This window comes from Plecotus auritus (assembly GCF_963455305.1).
Source record: "Plecotus auritus genome assembly, chromosome: 1".
Classification (NCBI taxonomy): domain Eukaryota; kingdom Metazoa; phylum Chordata; class Mammalia; order Chiroptera; family Vespertilionidae; genus Plecotus; species Plecotus auritus.
In genome coordinates, this window is record NC_137770.1 from 36,779,862 (window position 1) to 36,799,381 (window position 19,520).

The following is a 19,520-nucleotide window of genomic DNA, read 5'->3' on the forward strand; positions in this document are numbered from 1 at the left end:
AACGCCCAGACCAGTCCGTCTCCATGTGGCAGGCATAGGTTATGGTGCATGAACAACTGCTGTAATCTCAGCAGCGCTGAACAACAGTAAGACAAATGATAATTCTTTCTTGCTGGTGTAAAATGTCCATCAAGGGTTGGCTGAGTACATGGCTCATTAACTCAGAGACTCAGGCTGTCAGCCAAATTGTTCTCTCTCAACATGGCCGTTTACTGGAGGAAAGAGAGAGAGTCCCTCAGCAGCACTGAAGAGTTCTAGCTTGCAAGTACTGTGCATCATTATGCTCTTAACTCATTGGCTAGAACTATTCCAGTGGCCTTATCTGTACTTAACAAATCTGTAAAGGGGCTCATACTCCATGCCCAGGAATCAGAGAGCTGGAAATATTTGGAGTGCAGCTTAAAGACGGCCATAATAGCTTTTCATTTATTCAAAGGTGGTTAGAAAGTTACCCTGACTTTTCTTCTCAGGCTAACCCCCAGTTCACCTTCTCACTTGCTGTGTTACATGTTATCACTCCCTTCATTACTTAGTTCTCTTTCCCCTGATCATGATTCAGCTATTTTTTAATATATATTTAAATATGTTTTTATTGATTTTAGAGAGAGATGGGAAGGGAGAGGGACTGGGATCAAGCCAGCAACCTGGCCATGTGCCCCGACCTGGAATCAAACTGATGACTTCTTGGTGCATGGGTCAACACTCAACCACTGAGCCATACCAGCCGGGCCATGATTCAACTCTATTTCTCTCTATGGTGAAGTCTAGACCCAAGTCATTACTCTATGCCTCTGCCTGATTTTTTTACTCATGCTGTCACATCTTGTCACTTACATCTTGTCCTGATATAATTAGCTTTCTCAGACCCGAGTACAGGTTATATTTATTTCTTAAATTTGTTCCAGCACAGAGCTGTGAAAGAATATTATTTTTGGAGTCAAAAAGTGCGTTTGACACCCAGCTTTGATTATATCATTCAATAGCACAGATTTCTTAAGCACTTATAATGTGCCAGGTGCTACGGATACAATTATGAGGAAGGCAAGACCATGAGGCCACTTTACTCTTTAAAAAAAAAAATATATATATATATATATGCGCGTGTGTGTGGGTGTGTGTGTGTTAATTGATTTGAGAGAGGAAGGGAGAGGGAGAGATAGAAACATCAATGATGAGAAAGAATCATTGATTGTCTCCTGCATGCCCTACACTGGGGATTGAACCCGCAACCCAGGCATGTGCCCTGACCCGGGAATCGAACTGTGACCTCCTGGTTCATAGGTCAATGCTCAACCACTGAGGCATGCCAGCCAGGTCACTTTACTCTTAAGTGGATTAATTTTGGCAAAAAATTATAACCTCTCTAGATTCAAATGTACATTCCACGAATGCAGGGATCTTTGCGTGTTTTTATTCACTCTAGTTATCCCAGCAACAAGAACATGATAAGGCATATGGTTGGTGCTCAATAAATATTAGTGCAACGAGTGATTGGTTCTCTAAGTTACAGTTTATTTTTTTCTCTCAGAATCTCCTGGGAGGGCATTTATAGTTTGAAAACATAGTAGCACTTTGTCCCACTGCCTAATTTTTGTGTTTAGTCATGATGTTGATTGTTTGAAATCTAAAATAAAATTAAAGGAAAATCTGGAGCAGGGGCTGCCCAAGGGTGCAGAACACTGTTCCAGATGGATTCTAATTTACTGGTAACCATACTTTGGGTACCATTGTTCACTGAGTTGGCTTGGCCACAAGGAAATGAGACTGTCGTGTATGTTGCTAAAGCTCAGCTATGTGAAACCTATCACATCTGTCTAATGAACCAGTCTAGTAACCATCCAAGAAGAAAACATGATCCGACTTTTCAGGCTTGTTTTTATAAACCTCTGCTCAGTCCTATTGATTAGTACCCCTTCCAGTGCTCATAAATTACTGCTTAAATTACTGTTCTGAAATGTTGCCTGTACTTACCTGAATGCTTTATATCATCTCTTTATCTACCTTGGACTATACAATTCATTGTAACCTTTTCTTCTTGAAAATCACTTTCTTTGAGGAAAAACAAAACAGAGGGAGAATTGAGGAATACTGCTTTCTCTTTCATTCATGAGTACTCATCAGTGGCTAGAGGAGGCTTATCTTGCTGGTGATCTTATGCTTAACTTTAGAAAGTGTTTTTCCTTCCTGTGTATGAACAAGCATGAGAAATATAAAAGGCATCCAGGTATGAAATATTGCTATGTGATTTTAGAAACAAGTGAGTGTAAGCCTACGGGGAATTTGGGATTGAAAGAGCACACACACACACAGAGTGGCACGTGTGCTAGTGTGCAAAGGTTGTATAGAGATGGACAGGGAGATAATTCAAGTGATGGAGGTTTGTGTGTAGTGAGAGTAATACAGGGTTGATGTCTGCTGGTGGAGGCTGATCAACCATATCCCTCGGCTCACCGTTAGTCATGAGAGCACAAGGCTAGAAGAATTTGAGGGGTTATCCAGGTTATGGCTGACACTCATAGATCAAATGACTACTAGAAGGTCCCTGGTTTCTAACTTGAAATATGTCCAAAGAAGATTCCTGTCTTAACCTCTGCAACCCACATGGACATTTGACTACACAATCTTCACTTTGTCTAGCCCAAGTTTTCTAGCTTGGTCCAAGCCCGTAGAAGAATGAAACCCCTGTGAGGCAAGAACTGCCTTGGTGGCAGGAGAAAGGCAGCCCTGGGTGGTCTGGAAGGCTAGTGTGTGAGGACGGGGCGCTGTAGGAATACACAGGACTACAGGTTTTCTCACATTACTAGAAACTTCTTCACATGTCTTCATCTAGGGAGAGAAAGCCTTGGTTCTATTACTAGCTTCAAATCCTTAGGCATGCAAGGACCTCGTCAACTGCTTGAGTACATGTCCTTGCTTTCTGACGGGTCCACAGGCATGTTGAGTGTCTAGGGTACCCAGCAGATATTGTGTTAGGATGTGGTTTCTGTGTTATTTGGTCAGAAGTGAGTTAAATGTACCATCAGGTTAAATCCATAGGAACAAAAGTATTCCTGAAAGGATTGAGAGAAGAGCCATTGTAGGGAGAGCCATGGATATTTCTTGCCCTTGTTTTTTAGGGTGAGCAGCACAGTTTCAATACTGATCAATACTCAATATGGATCCTGCATTTCAGTCAGGTCAGGAGGGACTCAAAACTTGTAAGTTTTTGACCAAATCTCCTGAACAATCTCTGCCCCCAACTAGCTAGAAAAAGAAGCCCCTCCAACTTGGAGCTGGCACAGCATCCCCATCAGGTGAGACGAGCAGCACGAAGTTTGTCCCATTCTACCCATTTTCTGCTGCTTTCACATGCAATGTTCCCTGGTTCTCTGGATGGCTGACAATAATAATTGCTAACATTGATTGAGCATTTTCTACTTCCCAGCCCTGGGGTTGCTGCTCCACATAGAATATCATACTAATGCCTGCTGTAATAATATGAGGTGGGCTGGTGCCATTCTCACTCCCATTTCACAGATGACGTTGAGATCTGGGGAAAAACTGACTTTCCCCAAGGACACACAGTGAGTGGCAGATCCAGCACACAGGTCTGCGTTCTACTCAAGCCTATGCTCTTCAGCCCTGTGCGATGGTGGGCAGGTAGGCAGGGTTGCTCTGCTAGGCAGTCAATGCCAGGGCCAGACCTGTCACAGGGTGATGCCGAAGGTTCAGGAATACATGGGAGAAATACAATGGCGGCAGCCATTTTTGGCCTCTAAAAGAGCCTATAATAGAAATATGCAAATCAGGATTTTGTATCATCTTGGTGGTGGGGAAACTGGCTCATATGCCAGGTTGGGCCCTGAAAATCAAACGGTAGAGGAAGGGAGAGAGTACAGAACTGACATACTGGGAAATAAAGAGTGAGGAAGGGGGAGAGAGAAAGGACAACTGACATGGGAGTAGGGGTGATGGGGGCAACGGGGACAGCTGGGACAGGATGAAGCTGAGGGTGGCACTCCTAGCTTTGGTTCTGCTCCAACACAGGAGTGAGGGGTCACTACCAAGCCCCATTAATAGCCGCCAGCCTGGCTCACTCTATTCAACTGCAACTCAGTTCGGGAGAACCTATGACCACAGGGCTCCTTTCCACTGTGAATGTCTCAGGCTGTATCTGAGTCTTATCCTCAGATGATATGAAATGAGAAGTGATAGGACCCGGTGTGATTCTGAGCCAGGGGCAGTCGCAGTGGACTGTCCAGTCATTTTAGAGTCAACACAGCCAGATGAAGTAACGAGGTTGACTAAATCTGGAGATAAAGAAGACACAACACTTTATGGCATTGCCCATGATATGGTCAAGGCCAAATCTGTGGCTGGAATATTTTCAAGGCAACCTGTACCCAATTAAGGTCAATACATGGTAAATGGGGTGTTTTATTTTTGCTCTTTGCTACCAAGTTACACCAGCTCTGTAGCTGGAAGAATGCAGCTGCCCACTCAGGACCCAGGCTACATGCCTTCTTCCTGTGATGCCCCAGGAGACAGCAGGGTGTGTGAGTTACTAAACCTTGAAGAGGCTCACTCTCCTAAAGGGAAAGGAAAGGACGGGAAACCCCACCAAGACTCAGAGGTTACCCAGGGATTCAGAAGGGGTTTACAGGATATAGTATGATCAGACAATTTCTTCTTCCTTGGGGAGGCCCAAGTCCCAGTTGCATCACTCTGGCCTGCCCCAGTTCCCATCAGATGTTTTACCAGTGCCAGGCCTTTGACATGCAAATTCTATAATCTCACTGCTGATAAAGGGTCCTACAGACAGAATGACTAAGTACTGTCCTGCCCAGTTGGCAGCTTATTTAGTGCTCCCTGCCAATCCAAGTTTTACACATTTTTTATTCTTAAAACCCCAGAAGTGGAAAAAAGTAGAATTGGCCTTACTAGAAAAACCTCACTAAATTGGGCTATAAAAGTAGGAACTCTGGAGTTAAACTGCCTGGTCCAAATCCTGACCCTACTGCTTTAGTTGTATGACTTTGGACAGTTGCTTAATCTTGGTATACCTCAGTTTCCCTATCTGTACAATGACGATGAGCGTACACACCTCTTGGGGTATTGAATGAGTAAATGAATTTAAAGTGTTTGGAACAGATAATAAACGTGCACTAAATGCTAGCAATTATTATGAAGTGAAAGCATCTTTGCAGTCAAAAACTGATCATCTCAAAGCAAATGCTTTATAGTTATTCTCCTTTCAGATACTTAGGCCTGCATGTCTAGTGCAGTGTGGAATATCTTGAGAGGGTGAGGACAAATGGGTGTGGGGATGAGGACTAGCTGGGGAGGACAACAGGGGGATAAGACCTGAATAAATATTCCTTATCCAAGAGGAAGGAGAGTTTGGAGAGAGGCTCATGACCTCATGCTGCCATTTGAGCTCAGGAAACCCATCAGTTCCTGCAGCAGACTCAGCACTTGCTGATCGAATGGCTTGTGGCCAGTCTGCCCAGGAAGCGCAGGCGGGCCACCGGCCTTGTGATCCTCAGAAAGGATGCAAAGTTTAAGAGAACTGATGAAAGATGTGAAACTGGTCTCTGACCCTGGAGTAAGAGACAGAGAGTTAGTAGATATCCTGAATATGCTCTCTCCTCACATATAAAAGAGAAATGAGGAAGAAGCATTGGAATCCTGTCATAGTAAACTGATTGGCTGTCAATAATCTGTCTGGTAGATCTGGAATTATCTTAAGAGAATGGACTCAGCCCAAACTGACCCATGTAGCAGTCTGGAGAACAGGTTGTGAAGAGGGAAGCTGCTGAGTGATCACAGACTCATCAAAGAGGACTGTGGGTCCCTCACAGGGCTGTGATAATGGATTCTGTAAACATGCACAGGAGGCATGCTTTCTTCTTCATGGTTCCTTACCAGTGTGGGACAAACCATAGCAAGCTAATCACTCCACAGAGCAGTAGAAGACCCTGAACTGCAAAGTAACTATGTTATAGGCCCAAAAGTCCCAAGGTCAGAATGATCCCTCCCTTTCCAGAAGTCTGTTGGGATAGTACTTCAAAGATTTAGACTCTAGACTGGATTCATTCCTTACCAAGTCAGAAACCTTTGGGTAACCAATAACTCAACTCCTCTGAGCCTCTCTTTCACTCTTATTTATAAAACTAGAGGCTTGGTGCACAAAATTCGTGCACGGGGAATGGGGTGTCCCTCAGCCCAGCCTGCACTGTCTCCAAACTGGGACCCCTTGAGGGATGCCCGACTGCCTGGTGGGATTGGGCCTAAATGGGCAGTCAGACATCCCTCTCACAATTCAGGACTGCTGGCTCCCAACTGCTCACCTGCCTGCCTGCCTGATTGCCCCTAACTGCTTCTGCCTGCCAGCCCAATCACCCCCTAACCACTCCCCTGCCAGCCTGATCGATGCCTAACTGCTCCCCTGCCTGCCTGGTCACCCCCAATGGCCCTCCCCTGCAGGCATGGTCCCCACCAACTGCCCTCCCCTGGAGGGCTGGTACCCCCCAACTGCCCTCTCCTGCAGGCCTGGTCCCACTCAACTGACCTCCCCTGCAGGCCTGCCCCCCCCCCCCAACTGCCCTCCTCTGCTGTCCTGGTCCCCCCTAACTGCCCTCCCCTGTTGGCCTGATCCCCCACAACTGCCCTCTCCTGCAGCTTGGTTCCCCCCAACTGCCCTCCCCTGCTGGCCTGGTACCCAACTGCCCTCCCCTGCAGGCCTGGTCCCCCCCAACTGCCCTCCCTTGCAGGCCTGGTCCCCCCCAACTGCCGTCCCTTGCAGGCCTGGTCACCCACAACTGCCCTCCCCTGCAGGCCTGGTCCCTCTCAACTACCCTCCTCTGCTGGCCTGATCGCCTACAACTGCCCTCCCCTGCCAGCCATCTTGTGGCAGCCATCTTGTGTCCACATGGGGGCGGCCATCTTTAACCACATGGGGGTGGCCATCTTGTGTGTTGGAGTGATGGTCAATTTGCATATTACCCTTTTATTAGATAGTATGTCACAGTATTCACACTGGAAGTAGTGGTAGAATGACCTGCCTCACCTCCCAGGGATATTAGGAAGATCTAGTGAAAAGTAAGTAAGAGTGTCTAGGAAGGGCTAAGTGCTAAACAAAAGTAAAAGGGAGGTTCCTAGCTACTCTACTAATTCAAAAGTCACCACCTTGGAATGAAAAAAAGAACCCGCAAGGACTCTAGCTAGGTAGTTCAGTTGGTTAGCATATCATACCTATACACCAAGTTTGTGGGTTCCATCCCCAGTCAGGGCACACACAAGAATCAACCAATGAATGCATAAATAAATGGATTAACAAATCTATGCTTCTCTCTCTCTGAAATTCTCAAATCAATAAATAAAAAATAAACTACTGCATAGGGAATAGAGTCAATAATAATTTTTAAAAAAGAACCCCCAGCACAGACTGGCCAGCCACCCCTTGCTGCTCTGTAATTGCCCATCCCTTTCGTAGTTAGAGGGAGGCCATGTACTGGCCAATCAAATGCGAGCAATTGATGTATGTCTTTTCTTAGCGAGGTGGTTAGGCAGCAAACTTGTCCTCCATCCACTCTCTTCTTTGTCATGGCAACCTTGGAAGCTACATTTTCCAAATGGCATGGTTAGAAGACGGAAGAGGGCTGCTGAACTTGCACTATATTTTATGTGAAGGAGAAACAAATATATCTAGCTACTGAGAGCTCAAGGGTTGATCTGTTGCAGCAATTAGCAGTTATTGCTGTGACTCAGAACAGACATCTTGGTAAGAGACAGGCCATGTTCATTTAAGGGATACACAGAAGGTTATGTCAACCTTTCCTCTCAGGAGTTTGCTTTAAGTCAAGAGTTCTAACCGTTCTGCTCATAGCTATTATTCATTGAATTCATTGGATATCTACTCTTCTAGAGGGGATGGAATAAATCCTTCTAGACAAAAAAGTTTCTTTTTGCTACAAAATGCATTTATTTCCAGCCAGATAAAATTCCCCAACTGCATACATGGGTACATATTATAAGGTCCTTCTTTGATAAATGTCCTGTTTACAAGAGCCATTTCTAATTATTAAGATGCATACCAAACAAACATCTCCATCTCTTAAAATATAATTTAAATAAACTGCTAATGAAGTCTGGTCACTGACATGAGTGGCATGCAATTCTTCACGGAGGAGTCCAGAGCAACTGTGAGATTCCACAAGTCAGCAGGCAGCAAGCACCTCTAGTTCATCTGCTGGTTGTGTGGGTAGTTGCTGTGTGGCAGTGAGCCTTGTGTGAAAACAGCTGAGTACAGACAAAGAAGTATGGCATGTGCAACATGGAGAGGCATTTCACAAAATGCAAACATCCTTCAGGTAAATCAATAGACTGTGGAATGAAAACCTGGTGAACACACATCTGTTTACACTAGCCCACCGGACACTCAATATTGTGGCACCATCTCACTGGGCACTCAATAAATATCAAGGTAAGGATAAGAGAATAAATTGGAATGTTGTCTTGGTGCCCAACATCTGTTTTCAAGATTGAGCTTTAGGTTATAATTTTTTGCATACCATATTTTTGTTTCTTCAGAGTAAATCATTCTATTTGGAAAGCCACCCGTTTCCTTATCTTTAGATTCTTCATTAGCATTTAGAGTCTCCTTGCAGACTACCAGTCTTAGGAGCTCATTGGCTTATAGATTTAAAGAGCACATACAAGTCCATACAAAGTCTTGATTTGTCCCTTGAAAATATTCTGTTTGGCTCAGAATATTCTCTAGAATCTAGTTTATTCTTCACAACTTGTCTCCTTTTGGTTCCTCTTAATATCCCAAGCCTGAAATAGCCTTGGAAACTCATAGGCTGAACAGTATTTCGTCATGAACTCTCATTTCAGTACTATTTCCAGTGCCATGGCTCCCTCGGGACTTGAAATAGTTGCTCTCTTGAAGTTCCGTCCCTCGGAGTTCACCACCTACTCCCTGACATTAAGGTTCTTGCTCTAACGCGGATGCTGGGGAGTTCCCCACAAAGGAAATCCCTGGAAAATTGGCATCCCCTTGTGATTCTCACGTCACTCTCTCCTTCCATCAGGCTAAGGTTGCAATTCCGGAGACACAAAGGAAAAGTTCCTAAACTCATCTTGATTAATCATCGGGAGATGTCCCTCATCAATTGGAGTTAAAACTGGCTCTTCTTTTATGAAGTCAGGATCAAAATTACTGACATCTTCTCGGGATTTCTGTCAACAAGGAAACAAGGGTCAGATTACGCACTTGAGGACTTTCTCTCATCTTCCATGAGTCTTAGCCCAGTGAGTTCAGAGAACTGCTCTGCCACTCGCAACTGTAGCATTATTTACAGTTATAACAATTATGATTACACAGCATTTTATAGTAAATCTACTGCATTGTGTATAATTATGGCATTTGGTAACCACCAATTCACTAACCCCATAAAAATCTTGCTGAGTAAGGCCAGCCATAGGCTGGGAGGCTAAGGAATTAACTTGGTCACCTGAACCAGCTGGCTCACTCACCCTTTACTCTCCATTTCACTGAGGTGCCACTTCTCCACAGGCCTTACTGAGAGGCACACCAGCTCGTATTTGCCAATGGAGGCTGAGTTCACACTTGCCCCACTTCTTGTTTGTACCCAGGTCTGTGTGCTTGAAGGGATTTTCTCGGAAGACTTCTTGGAAACGCTGAGTTTAGGGAACAACGGCCTCTTCCTTTACCCACCTGTGAGATTCATTATGCCCAGCTGGCAGAGCTTCCCTTATCCCAAGGGAGATGGCAGGTGGCTGCCCATTAAAGGCAGTGGCTTTACTTTTGGGTGCTTGGTATCCAACCTAGTAAGCTCTTATACATTAAGCTAATTGTGTGCTTGGAAATGCTGGTATTTTTACATCTTTATAAACTATGCTGAAAAGGTCATTTCTGCTGCTATTATACTTCTCACTTCTCTTGAGTCAATGATACTTTTCTCTCCACCTCTGGAGCATCCCTCATCCCAACTCTTGACCTACTGCTAGCCCAGCATCTCTGCCTTCCCATGTGGATCTCTAGACACACAGCTAAGAAAGAGCTTACTTTTCAGACCAAGAGCTGGACCACCTTCAGGAAGGCTGCCCCACTTAGCTTGGGGAGGTACCTCTGGTGCTCTTGGTATTCTTTTTTAAAAAAAAATATATTTTATTGATATTTTACAGAGAGGAAGGGAGAGGGATAGAGAGCTAGAAACATCGATGAAAGAGAAACATCGATCAGCTGCCTCCTGCACACCTCCTACTGGGGATGTGCCCGCAACCAAGGTACATGCCCTTGACCGGAATCGAACCCGGGACCCTTCAGTCCACAGGCCGACGTTCTATCCACTGAGCCAAACCGGTTTCGGCACTCTTGGTATTCTTCAGACAAAAGGAACTTGGCCTATTCTGGCCTCAGCTCTGTGCTATAGTAGCATGCAAGATGCGAGAATTTTGTGAGAAGTAACCTGGGCACGTGGTGTTGACTCCGGGGTGAGGCTGCCCTGCCAAGTGTCAGCTGAACTTCTGGTGTGGTTATTCCATGGGGAACCATCCCATTGCTCAATAGACTTTGGTGGAACACTATGATATCAAAGAAAGAGGCAAGTCTGCTGTGATGGGCTTGGACACTTACGATTCTGGGTCTGAAAGGTGGTTCTAGTTGGCGATGGTTCAGCTGGGCCCAGTCTATTTCCTTAAAGAAAGGATGTCTCAAGATGGCATGCTCGCCGCCCTGAGTCAGGCTGCCCAAGCGCATAGTGGGGTTCTTGGTCATGAACTGCGAGAGAGGGGGAGAAAGAGAGTCGATCATTCAGTCATTTACCACAAGTACATCACAGATGGTGGGCGTCCGCTCTGGCAGAGAAGCCCCGTGAGGCTTTCAGGCTGATCTTGCTTAACTCGCTGAATTTTCCATCAAGGGCAGCACAGCCAGGGTGAATCATCCCTTAACGGCGCAACTGCTTGTGTATTTACGGCCTTCCCCACTTCCATTTCAGACGTGGCCACTAAAATAAAGCTGAAGGGTCCAGTTTTCTGTAAATACCATGTATTTTTCTTTCCTCTTTGAAGAAAAGAAACTCTTTATAAAGTAGGGAGCCTTTCTCCAACTCTGCAGTTGTAGACAGCCCACATCTTATGAATGGGGCTACTTTTAGGAACAGCTGTGCCATTTTTCTGAAACCCGACTGGCTGGCCGGGATTCCCACTCTCTGACAAGACCACAGAGAGAAGAGTGAGAGCCATTATTTTGAAGATCTCTGTGAAGAAGCCGCAAGGGTGAAAAACTTACACGTTCTGTGTTCTGGCTCTCGGATAGACAAAGTTAGCCACTTTTCTTTAACTAACAAAGATATCATGGTTTCAAGTGAAAAGTTTTTTTTTTTTTTCCTTCAAGATGCTCCCTTCTCCCCTGCCCTTCCATTTCAAAATGTTTAATGACTGAGAATCTTGCTACATGGGCCAAAAACTAAAAAAGCATCATCACACATTCAATGTGTGTTTATAAACCTCATGTCTTCATGTCAATTGGTAAACTCTCCTGGGGCTGTGCTCCTATCAAGATGTTTGGGCTAAATCTACTTTCACAAAATGGCCAATTAAAGGTGTTCTGGTCACATCCTGACCAGGGACTGTACGGGATAATTCGCTTTTCACGGCCAGAATGTGATTTTGGATTTCAAAGACCCTGAAGCTAACTTAATTTCCCATTTTTAAAAGAAAATTGCCTCGGATAATATGCTTTGTTTTTGGTTTTAAATTTAAATCGTGTTATCTTTGAACAAGTTTATGACACCTGATGACAGGCCCTGAGCACCCCTTTCCAGGTTTGATTTATGGATACAGGACAAAAGTGATGCTGTGTTCATAGAAACTGCTTTGGAGTGGAAATTTCCAGAGTCAATACAAAGGCGATCTTGTGGAAGGTGCAGACATGAAAAGATGGTGTTAGAGGTTAGAGGCAGCCATGCCGCCACGCCAGGTGTCAGCTGCAAAGCCTCCAGTGTTGCTTCAGCTGAAAAGGATCCTATGGAGAAAGGAGGTGGCGGCAAAGGTCCCTAAGCAAATCTGACAGGATGGGCCTCAGAAAATGCTGAAACAGCTTTAAAGGGGAGCCAATGAAAAGGGAAGACACAGATGGGGTTGACAAGGGATGCAGCCACAGGACTGGAAGGGGAGCCGGAAAGGGAAAGGAGCCTTCTGAGCTCCACCGGTCCAAGCAGAGCAGTTGGCTCTCCAGGCAGTGCAGTGGTCTGCGTGGAAGCAGGTGAAACACAGCTCACAGGTAACTCAGTTCTGTGAGAGCTGGGGTCCTGCTGCGTGGGCCCTCCTGGATGTTGGGAGTGTCATTATCAGCCACTCAGCAAGGAAAGGGAAAGGGAAATGCATACGTAAAAGAAACAGGTAGATTCTCTCCATAGGGAAGTCAATGGGATACCATCCCTGACAGAAGAGGAGTGTCCATTCTAAGGACTAATTAACAAAAATCTGTGTTTCCAAAAACTCAGGATCCAAGGATGGGAGAACAGATCCAGGTGGCTTGTGGGAAATTCCCAGGGGGCCTGCCAGGGATGCTAGCGGAGGACAGCTGTGACTGTGTGGGTACAACTTGTTCTTCTGGGCAAGGGGGACAGTGCATGGCTCTGGATGTCAGGGTGACAGAAACACCAGAGTCCGAGAGACCCTGCCCATTCTTCCCGACCCCAGCACTGAAGGCCAGCTTCCACGAGGCAGTGGGGAAAGGTGTTGCCTGAGGAAAACTAGACCAGATCTTGGCGGCTGCTCTAAAAACTGCATCCCTGGAAATGGAGACGGGCAGAATAACCCTTTCATTAGCTTGATACTTTCTCTCGGGGTTCTGATAAGTCCTTTTGAATAACAAAGCATTTTTGTTTTGACCTTTAATAGCTTGTCTTGAGCCCTTAGATACAACCATCCACTTAAAGTTTAATTCAGTTCCATTTACAAAGGTTGACGGGTGTCTATGCAAGGTGGTGCATTAGGCCTCGTGCAGACACAGATGACAAGGATAACGGGAGTGATATGATGAAGGAGCTGATCAGATAAGGGGGAGTGGCAAACAAGCTTTATCCATAATACACAGCTGGATGGAATGAGAAGAGAGAGCAAAACTCTGGGGGGACTTTGAAGAGGGACTGGATAAATAGCATTGGGGGCTGGTGGTGAGAGGGCAAGTAACAGCCTCATGGAAGAGGTGGCATTGGACGAGAGATAGGCGGATGAATAGAATGAACATAGGCACACTGTCTTCCACTTTCATGCCTAACACAGTCAGCAAAGATGCATGCAGGCACCTGGTATGTTGGTGGAGAAGCACATGGCGTGGCAAGGCTGGCATATGGGGATGGTTGAGGAACCAGGGGGCAGCCAGTAGGATCCATCAAAGTGTGTGAAGGGGTGAGTGACAAGAGCTGCGCTGTGATTTGGGAGGTGACTCTTGCCACAGTGTGATGAATACAGCCCGAATGGAGGGGCCAGACATGGGTGGCAGATGAGTAGTTGAGGAGGTTGAGACAAAAGCTGAGAAGACATGACAGGTTCAGAAGCTGGAAGAGTGTCTGGTTAGTGGGGAGGAAAAGCTGGGAGCAAGTCCTGCAGGGCCTGTGGATGAAGAACAAACACAATCCACCCCACCGGGAGCAGAGAGAAGGGCCAAGGGGGGAGTTCAAGGTCTAAGGGGCCATCTGCACTGGTCAGCTGACAGAGTTGTGGTGTTGGGTAACAGAAATAGGTAAAGAGGGGCGCAACCAGTTACTATGAGTGGTATTAATATTAATGGAAGCCCTGGCCAGTATGCTCACTGGTTAGAGTGTTGGCCCACACACTGAAGGGTCATGGGTTTGATTCTTGGTCAAGGGCATGTACCTGGGTTTCTGATTCGCTCCCCACCCCCCAGTTGGGGCACATGTGGGAGGCAACCACTTGATGTCTCTCTCTCTCTCTTCCTCCCTCCCTCCCTGCCTCCCTTCCCCTCTCCTTCTCTTCTTCCACTCTCTCTGAAAAGCAATGGAAAAAAATCCTCTGGTGAGGATTAACTAAATAACTAAATAAAATATTAATGGAAGTAGTAGCAGTAGTAATGGTATTTTTGTAAAAGGAACAAAACCAAACCACTGAACATTTCTCAAGACCTACAGTATATAGATTTGGGAGGTTGATGAGCTCAGCTTTGCATTTCAGGTATAGAGACATCCACATGGAGATGACTGGCTGTGTAAGTCTGGGTGCAGCCGGGGGTTAGAGAGCTAACCCTGAGACATCAACATCTGGTGAGAGAGCAAGAGCTAAAACTGTGAGGGCAGCAGGATTAAGGAGAGGGAGAGAGAGTGCTAACTGAGACTGGCCCAGGCCTCAGACATTTTGTTTGGCCCATATAGTGTGTTTTAAAATACTTTTAATTACTTGCCACACATTTAAAGACTAGGAAATGTCTCATCACATAAAAGTCAAGTTTTCCAATTTCTCTTGGAAGAAGGGATATTCTGGAACACTGGACCTTTTTCTGGATAAAGAAGCCTGGGTTGAACAGTGGCTGCCTCTTTAGAGGGGCAGATGGGCCCTGGTCAGCCACGTCCCACCACTCCTGGGTGGCTCTGCTCCCCGACTTGCATGGATCCTGAGCCCTGGCCAAGAGTGAGGAGAAAGCCAGGGTGGCAGTGGGAGGGGCTCGTGAAGAAGCAAGAGGAGAACAAATAGCAAGAAACAGAAACCTGGACAGGGACCATTTCAAGGATGACATTACAGCCCCTCTATGACTACCCCCTCTAAAGATTCAGAGATGGGGAGTTAAGGGAACATGTGACATTAGTCCCTGGCCTGAAGTCTTTGACAGGACACAGTGGTAGAGGTGTATAGGGTTGGGGACCAAGGAGCTCGCTGCCCTGGGCCAGGCACAGGACTCTCCTAAGCACGGTGTTCCTGCTGCTGAGAAGTTAATGGCATAATCCTTTCACAGAAAACTTCCTTTATTTGCTTATGTCCCTAAGGGGACCCAAATGCCAAACAAGTTAACAATGTTTGAGCAATCATTTGTCTGTGTCTAAGGTCTACTTAAAATTTGCCTCACCTCAACTGACCTCCTTCCTGACCGTGGGCCAAACGAGAAAGTCAGCCAAGGAGGAAAATAAAGTGTCTTCATGAAAGATTCTGGACACATTTACTGAAGGAGGCAGAAGTTTTCTAGGGTCAATAAAAGCACTTTACAAGCTGCAAAGAGTGAGGAGGCCAGGGTGGAAAATCTGACTCCACCCCAAATGTAAGTGTCAAGCTGACTGGGAAGCAGGGGCCGGAGAGTGATCAAGAATGCATGGGCTTGCCCTAACCGGTTTGGCTCAGTGGATAGAGTGTCGGCCTGCAGACTCAAGGGTCCCAGGTTCGATTCCAGTCAAGGGCATGCACCTTGGTTGCGGGCACATACCCAGTGGGGAGTGTGCAGGAGGCAGCTGATCGATGTTTCTCTCTCATCGATGTTTATAACTCTCTATCCCTCTCCCTTCCTCTCTGTAAAAAATCAATAAAATATACTAAAAAAAAAAAAAAGAATGCATGGGCTCATTTCAAATTCCCCTGCCTCCTGTGGCCCTCATCTAACTACAGGCTGTGGAAAGAATCAGAGGCACACCTGACCTCAGAATGAGGAACTCAGCAGTGCTGTCAGGGCCGCAGAGAAACTCTGACCACAGGGGAGAGCCGTCAGCCATGCGTCTTCCCGAAAGAAGTTCTACAGTGAAATGTAAGAGATTTAGGGCAGGTTTGTGCAAGAATGTCCTGGGAAGCCTACTGTAAAGTAGGGAAACATGTAAAAAATATAAGAGCTCTTCTGACGTTAGGCTCTGCAGTTCCATGATCTGTGTCGGTCTACCAGTTCTATCGCCAACAAGCTTTGTGACCTTGTACACATTTCTTATCTTCTCTGGGCCTCAGCTTTTCCAACTACGAAATGGAGATTTCCCTATCTCAGAAGGTTGCTATGACAAGTCAATGAGATAATCCATGTAAAATGCACGTCACATAGAAGCCCTTGAAAAAAGGCCCTATCAGTAAGCATCTTGTTAAACCAGTTGTAGGTCCATCCTGTTCTACCTAAAGGCAGGAGCATGGCCTGAGAGACTGAGAGTCTGAGGTCAGCCTTGACCCTGAAACTCATTTGCCTCTCCCTGTTCCTCCACTTTGCAGCCAGTGAAGACAGAACAAGGTCTGTTTCTGCTCTCACAGTCCCAGCCTCCAACAGTGGTAGTAATAGTCTCTGGGAAACAATTATTGTGAAAGTACAGATTTCTAAAGACAATCTTAAAACAAGGAGACAAATAATACTTGGGTTTTAATGTGCAGTTGTATCAGCATCAATAAAAGGAGGGAGATAATGAATGCAGGATGAGGGTGCAAGGGAGCCATTTCCTTGTAAGTCTGGTGTCGGGCACAGCACTCCATGTCTTGTGGGCTCTGCTACACAGGAGGAGGGTTTGGCTTAGAGCTGTTGGATGCTCCACAGGATAGAGTTCAAACTAACCCTGTGTAATAATGTGTCTTGAGATAACAGGATCCAAATGTACTTTTGAAACTCTTTATAATGTAGACAATGACTAAAAGTGTGTGTTTTTTTTTCCTCTTTCAAAATCTGCCTGACTTCAGAGGAGGAGGACTAGTTATATAAATAGAGCCATCAGTCTAATAAGATTTTCTTCCAGGAGGGAGAACACACTGTATTTTCTTCCTGCTAGTTGGATTTGGCTGCTGGGCAAACAAAATGACCTTCTCCTTTCATTCAATTTCAGACAAGAGAGCAGAGAGAGTTAGCTGTTAGTGCTGGCAAGCCAGAGGGAAGGGAACTGTGCCACAGGACATTCCCATCAATATTCCAGGGAGACACCCTGAAATGGGAAGAAGGCATTGTATGGCTTTACAGAGAGTCCTGGGGAAGGAGAGCAGAGAAAGAGCTCAGGACACAGAAGAGTGTATGGTCCATGGTATGGTGGCCAGCCTCAGCCAGCCTGGGTTGACAAAATGCATGCTTGTGTGTGCATGTTGCAGCCACACATATCTGCCTTTTGCCACTGGCACAGACAGTCTGACCTAGTTAGGAAGACCAGTCATCAAACCTCCTTTCACACCCCTTCATGCCAGCTGTGGTGGTGAGGCACAGGCACGAGAATGAACTGTGCCAGCAGCACCATCCAGCTCAGAGCAGTGGTAAGAGGAAGGAGGACAGTCATGTGAGTTAGTTAATGGACAGCATGGGAGGAAAGAGACACCAGGGCTCTGACTTGGTGTCGATAAGTCACTTTTCTGTAGGAGAAGGCGGGGACAAATATTTCAACTGAAAATAGGCTGACGAGAAACCACTGGGGATGGGATGGTGCTTGGGATGGGGGAGGATACAATGGATTTTCAAAATAGCTCTGAGGAAACAAACTGTCAGCTTCCCAAGGACAGGTTATTATACACAATGGTTGCTATGGAATATTGGACAGGTTATTATACACAATGGTTGCTATGGAATATTGGAGGAGCCAAGAGAAGGAGTGTTGTTCTAGCTTGTTCAGAGTGGATCTGTGTGGAATATACTAGGCAGGGCTGAAACTAGAAATCTGCACACCTAGGGCAGTCCATCACCCTGCCATTCTCACTGTACACAGAGGTCCAGCTCCAGACTGGTTTGGGTAGTGGGCAGCTGTTGGAGTGGGAAAGAGAATGGTATAGTTTTTATTTATCTGTATTTTTCAATTATAGTGGACATACAATATTATATTAGTTTCAGGTGTATATAACATTGTAATTGGACATGTATATACCTTACGAAGTGATCACCCTGATAAGTATCCATCTAACACCATGCATAGTTATTACAAGAGAGGGGTGGGCAAAAGTAGGTTTATGGTTCTGAGCATGCAAAACATAGTTTATTCTTGTATTATTAATTCACTAGAGGCCCGATGCATGAAATTTGTGCAAGGGGCTTGGCCCTCACAGCCGCGGCGGCTTGCCTCAGCCCTCACAGCCCCTCGCAGCCCCGGCTTTGTCTGGAAGGTTGTTCTGCTGTCGGTCTAATTAGCATATTATGCTTTTATTATTATAGATTATTGTATTATTTTCCATACAAATGACTGTAAAGCTACTTTTGCCCACCCATAATATTGACCATGTTCCCTATGCTGTACTTTACATTCCCATGACTATTTTGTAACAGACAATTTGTATTTCTTAATCCCTTCACCTTTTTCATCCATACCCACCTCCATCTGGCAACCATCAATTTGTTCTTTATATGTGAGTTTGTTACTATCTTGTTTACTATGATTTCACATGCAAGTGAAATTGTATATTTGTCTTTCTCTGTCTGACTTAGTTCACTTTGCATAATACCCTTTAGATCCACCCATGTTGTTACAAATGTCAAGATTTCATTCTTTTTTTTGGCCAAGAAATTTTCTATTGTGTATATGTACCACATCTTTGTTATCCATTTGTCTTTTGATTGGAATACTTAATCTATTTACATTTGAAGTAATTACTGATCAGTATGTAGTTATTGGCATTTTATTGTTTTCTGGTTTTTGTAGTTCTTCTCTGTTCCTTTCTTATTCTCTTCCTATTTTCTCTTGTATGTTGATGACTTTCTGTAGTGTTGTTCTTAGATATCTTTATTTTTATTTCTTGTATAAAATCTTATGGATTTTTGGTTTATGGTTGCCACGTGCTTCATATATACCAAGCTTGTTTACACCAGTCTATTTTAAGTTGATAGTTGCTTATGTTAAAACATATTCTAAAATTGCTACAAAAAAATAAAAATCACTACCATTTTTACTCACCTCCTCCCCATTTGTTTTCATCATCATTTCTTACTTCTTTTGTGTATATGTTTGTAAGTATCCCTTAGTTTACTCTTGTGATTACACATGATCTTCCTACTTTTGCCTTTTAGCCTTTGTAGTAGCTTTATGGTTGGCTGATCCACTGCTTTTAACTGTTCGCTTTTGTCAGTGAGCATTTTTTTCTTTCCCATATTTTCTTATTCATATTTTTTATCTTTTCTACTTAAAGAAGTCCCTTTAACATTTCTTGTAATACTGCTTTAGTGGTGATGAACTTCTTTAGCTTTTTCTTGTTTGGGAAGCTCTTTATCTGTCCTTCAATTCTAGATGATAGCCTTGCTAGGTATAGTCATCTTGGTTGTAGGTTTATGCTTTTCATCTCTTTGACTATTTCATGCCACTCTCTTCTGGTCTTCAAAGTTTCTGTTGAAAAATAAGCTGATAGTCTTGTGGGAGCTCCCTTGTAGGTAACCGCTTTATTTTTCTTGCTACTTTTGTCTGTCTTTAACTTCTGACATTTTAATTATGGTGTATCTTGGGGTGGGCCTCTTTAGGTTCATCTTGTTTGGGACTCTCTGCATTTTCTGGACCTATATGTCTATTTATTTAACAAAGTTAAGAAAGTTTTTAGTTATTTCTTAAATAGGTTTTCAATCTCTTGCTGTCTTCTCCTTCTGG

General features: G+C 44.9%; 1 protein-coding gene across 1 annotated transcript in view; it reads right to left on the reverse strand.

Moving 5' to 3' along the window:
- Window positions 1-7,948: 7,948 nt before the first annotated feature.
- PRKCH (protein kinase C eta) overlaps window positions 7,949-19,520 on the reverse strand; it is a 223,987-nt gene continuing 212,415 nt past the window's right edge. The window contains exons 13-14 of the mRNA XM_080672043.1: window positions 10,643-10,786; window positions 7,949-9,222 (exon numbers count right to left, since the gene is read on the reverse strand). Of these exons, the coding sequence (XP_080528169.1) occupies window positions 9,076-9,222; window positions 10,643-10,786 (291 nt within the window). The 3' untranslated portion in view covers window positions 7,949-9,075. The remainder of the gene's footprint in view (window positions 9,223-10,642; window positions 10,787-19,520) is intronic.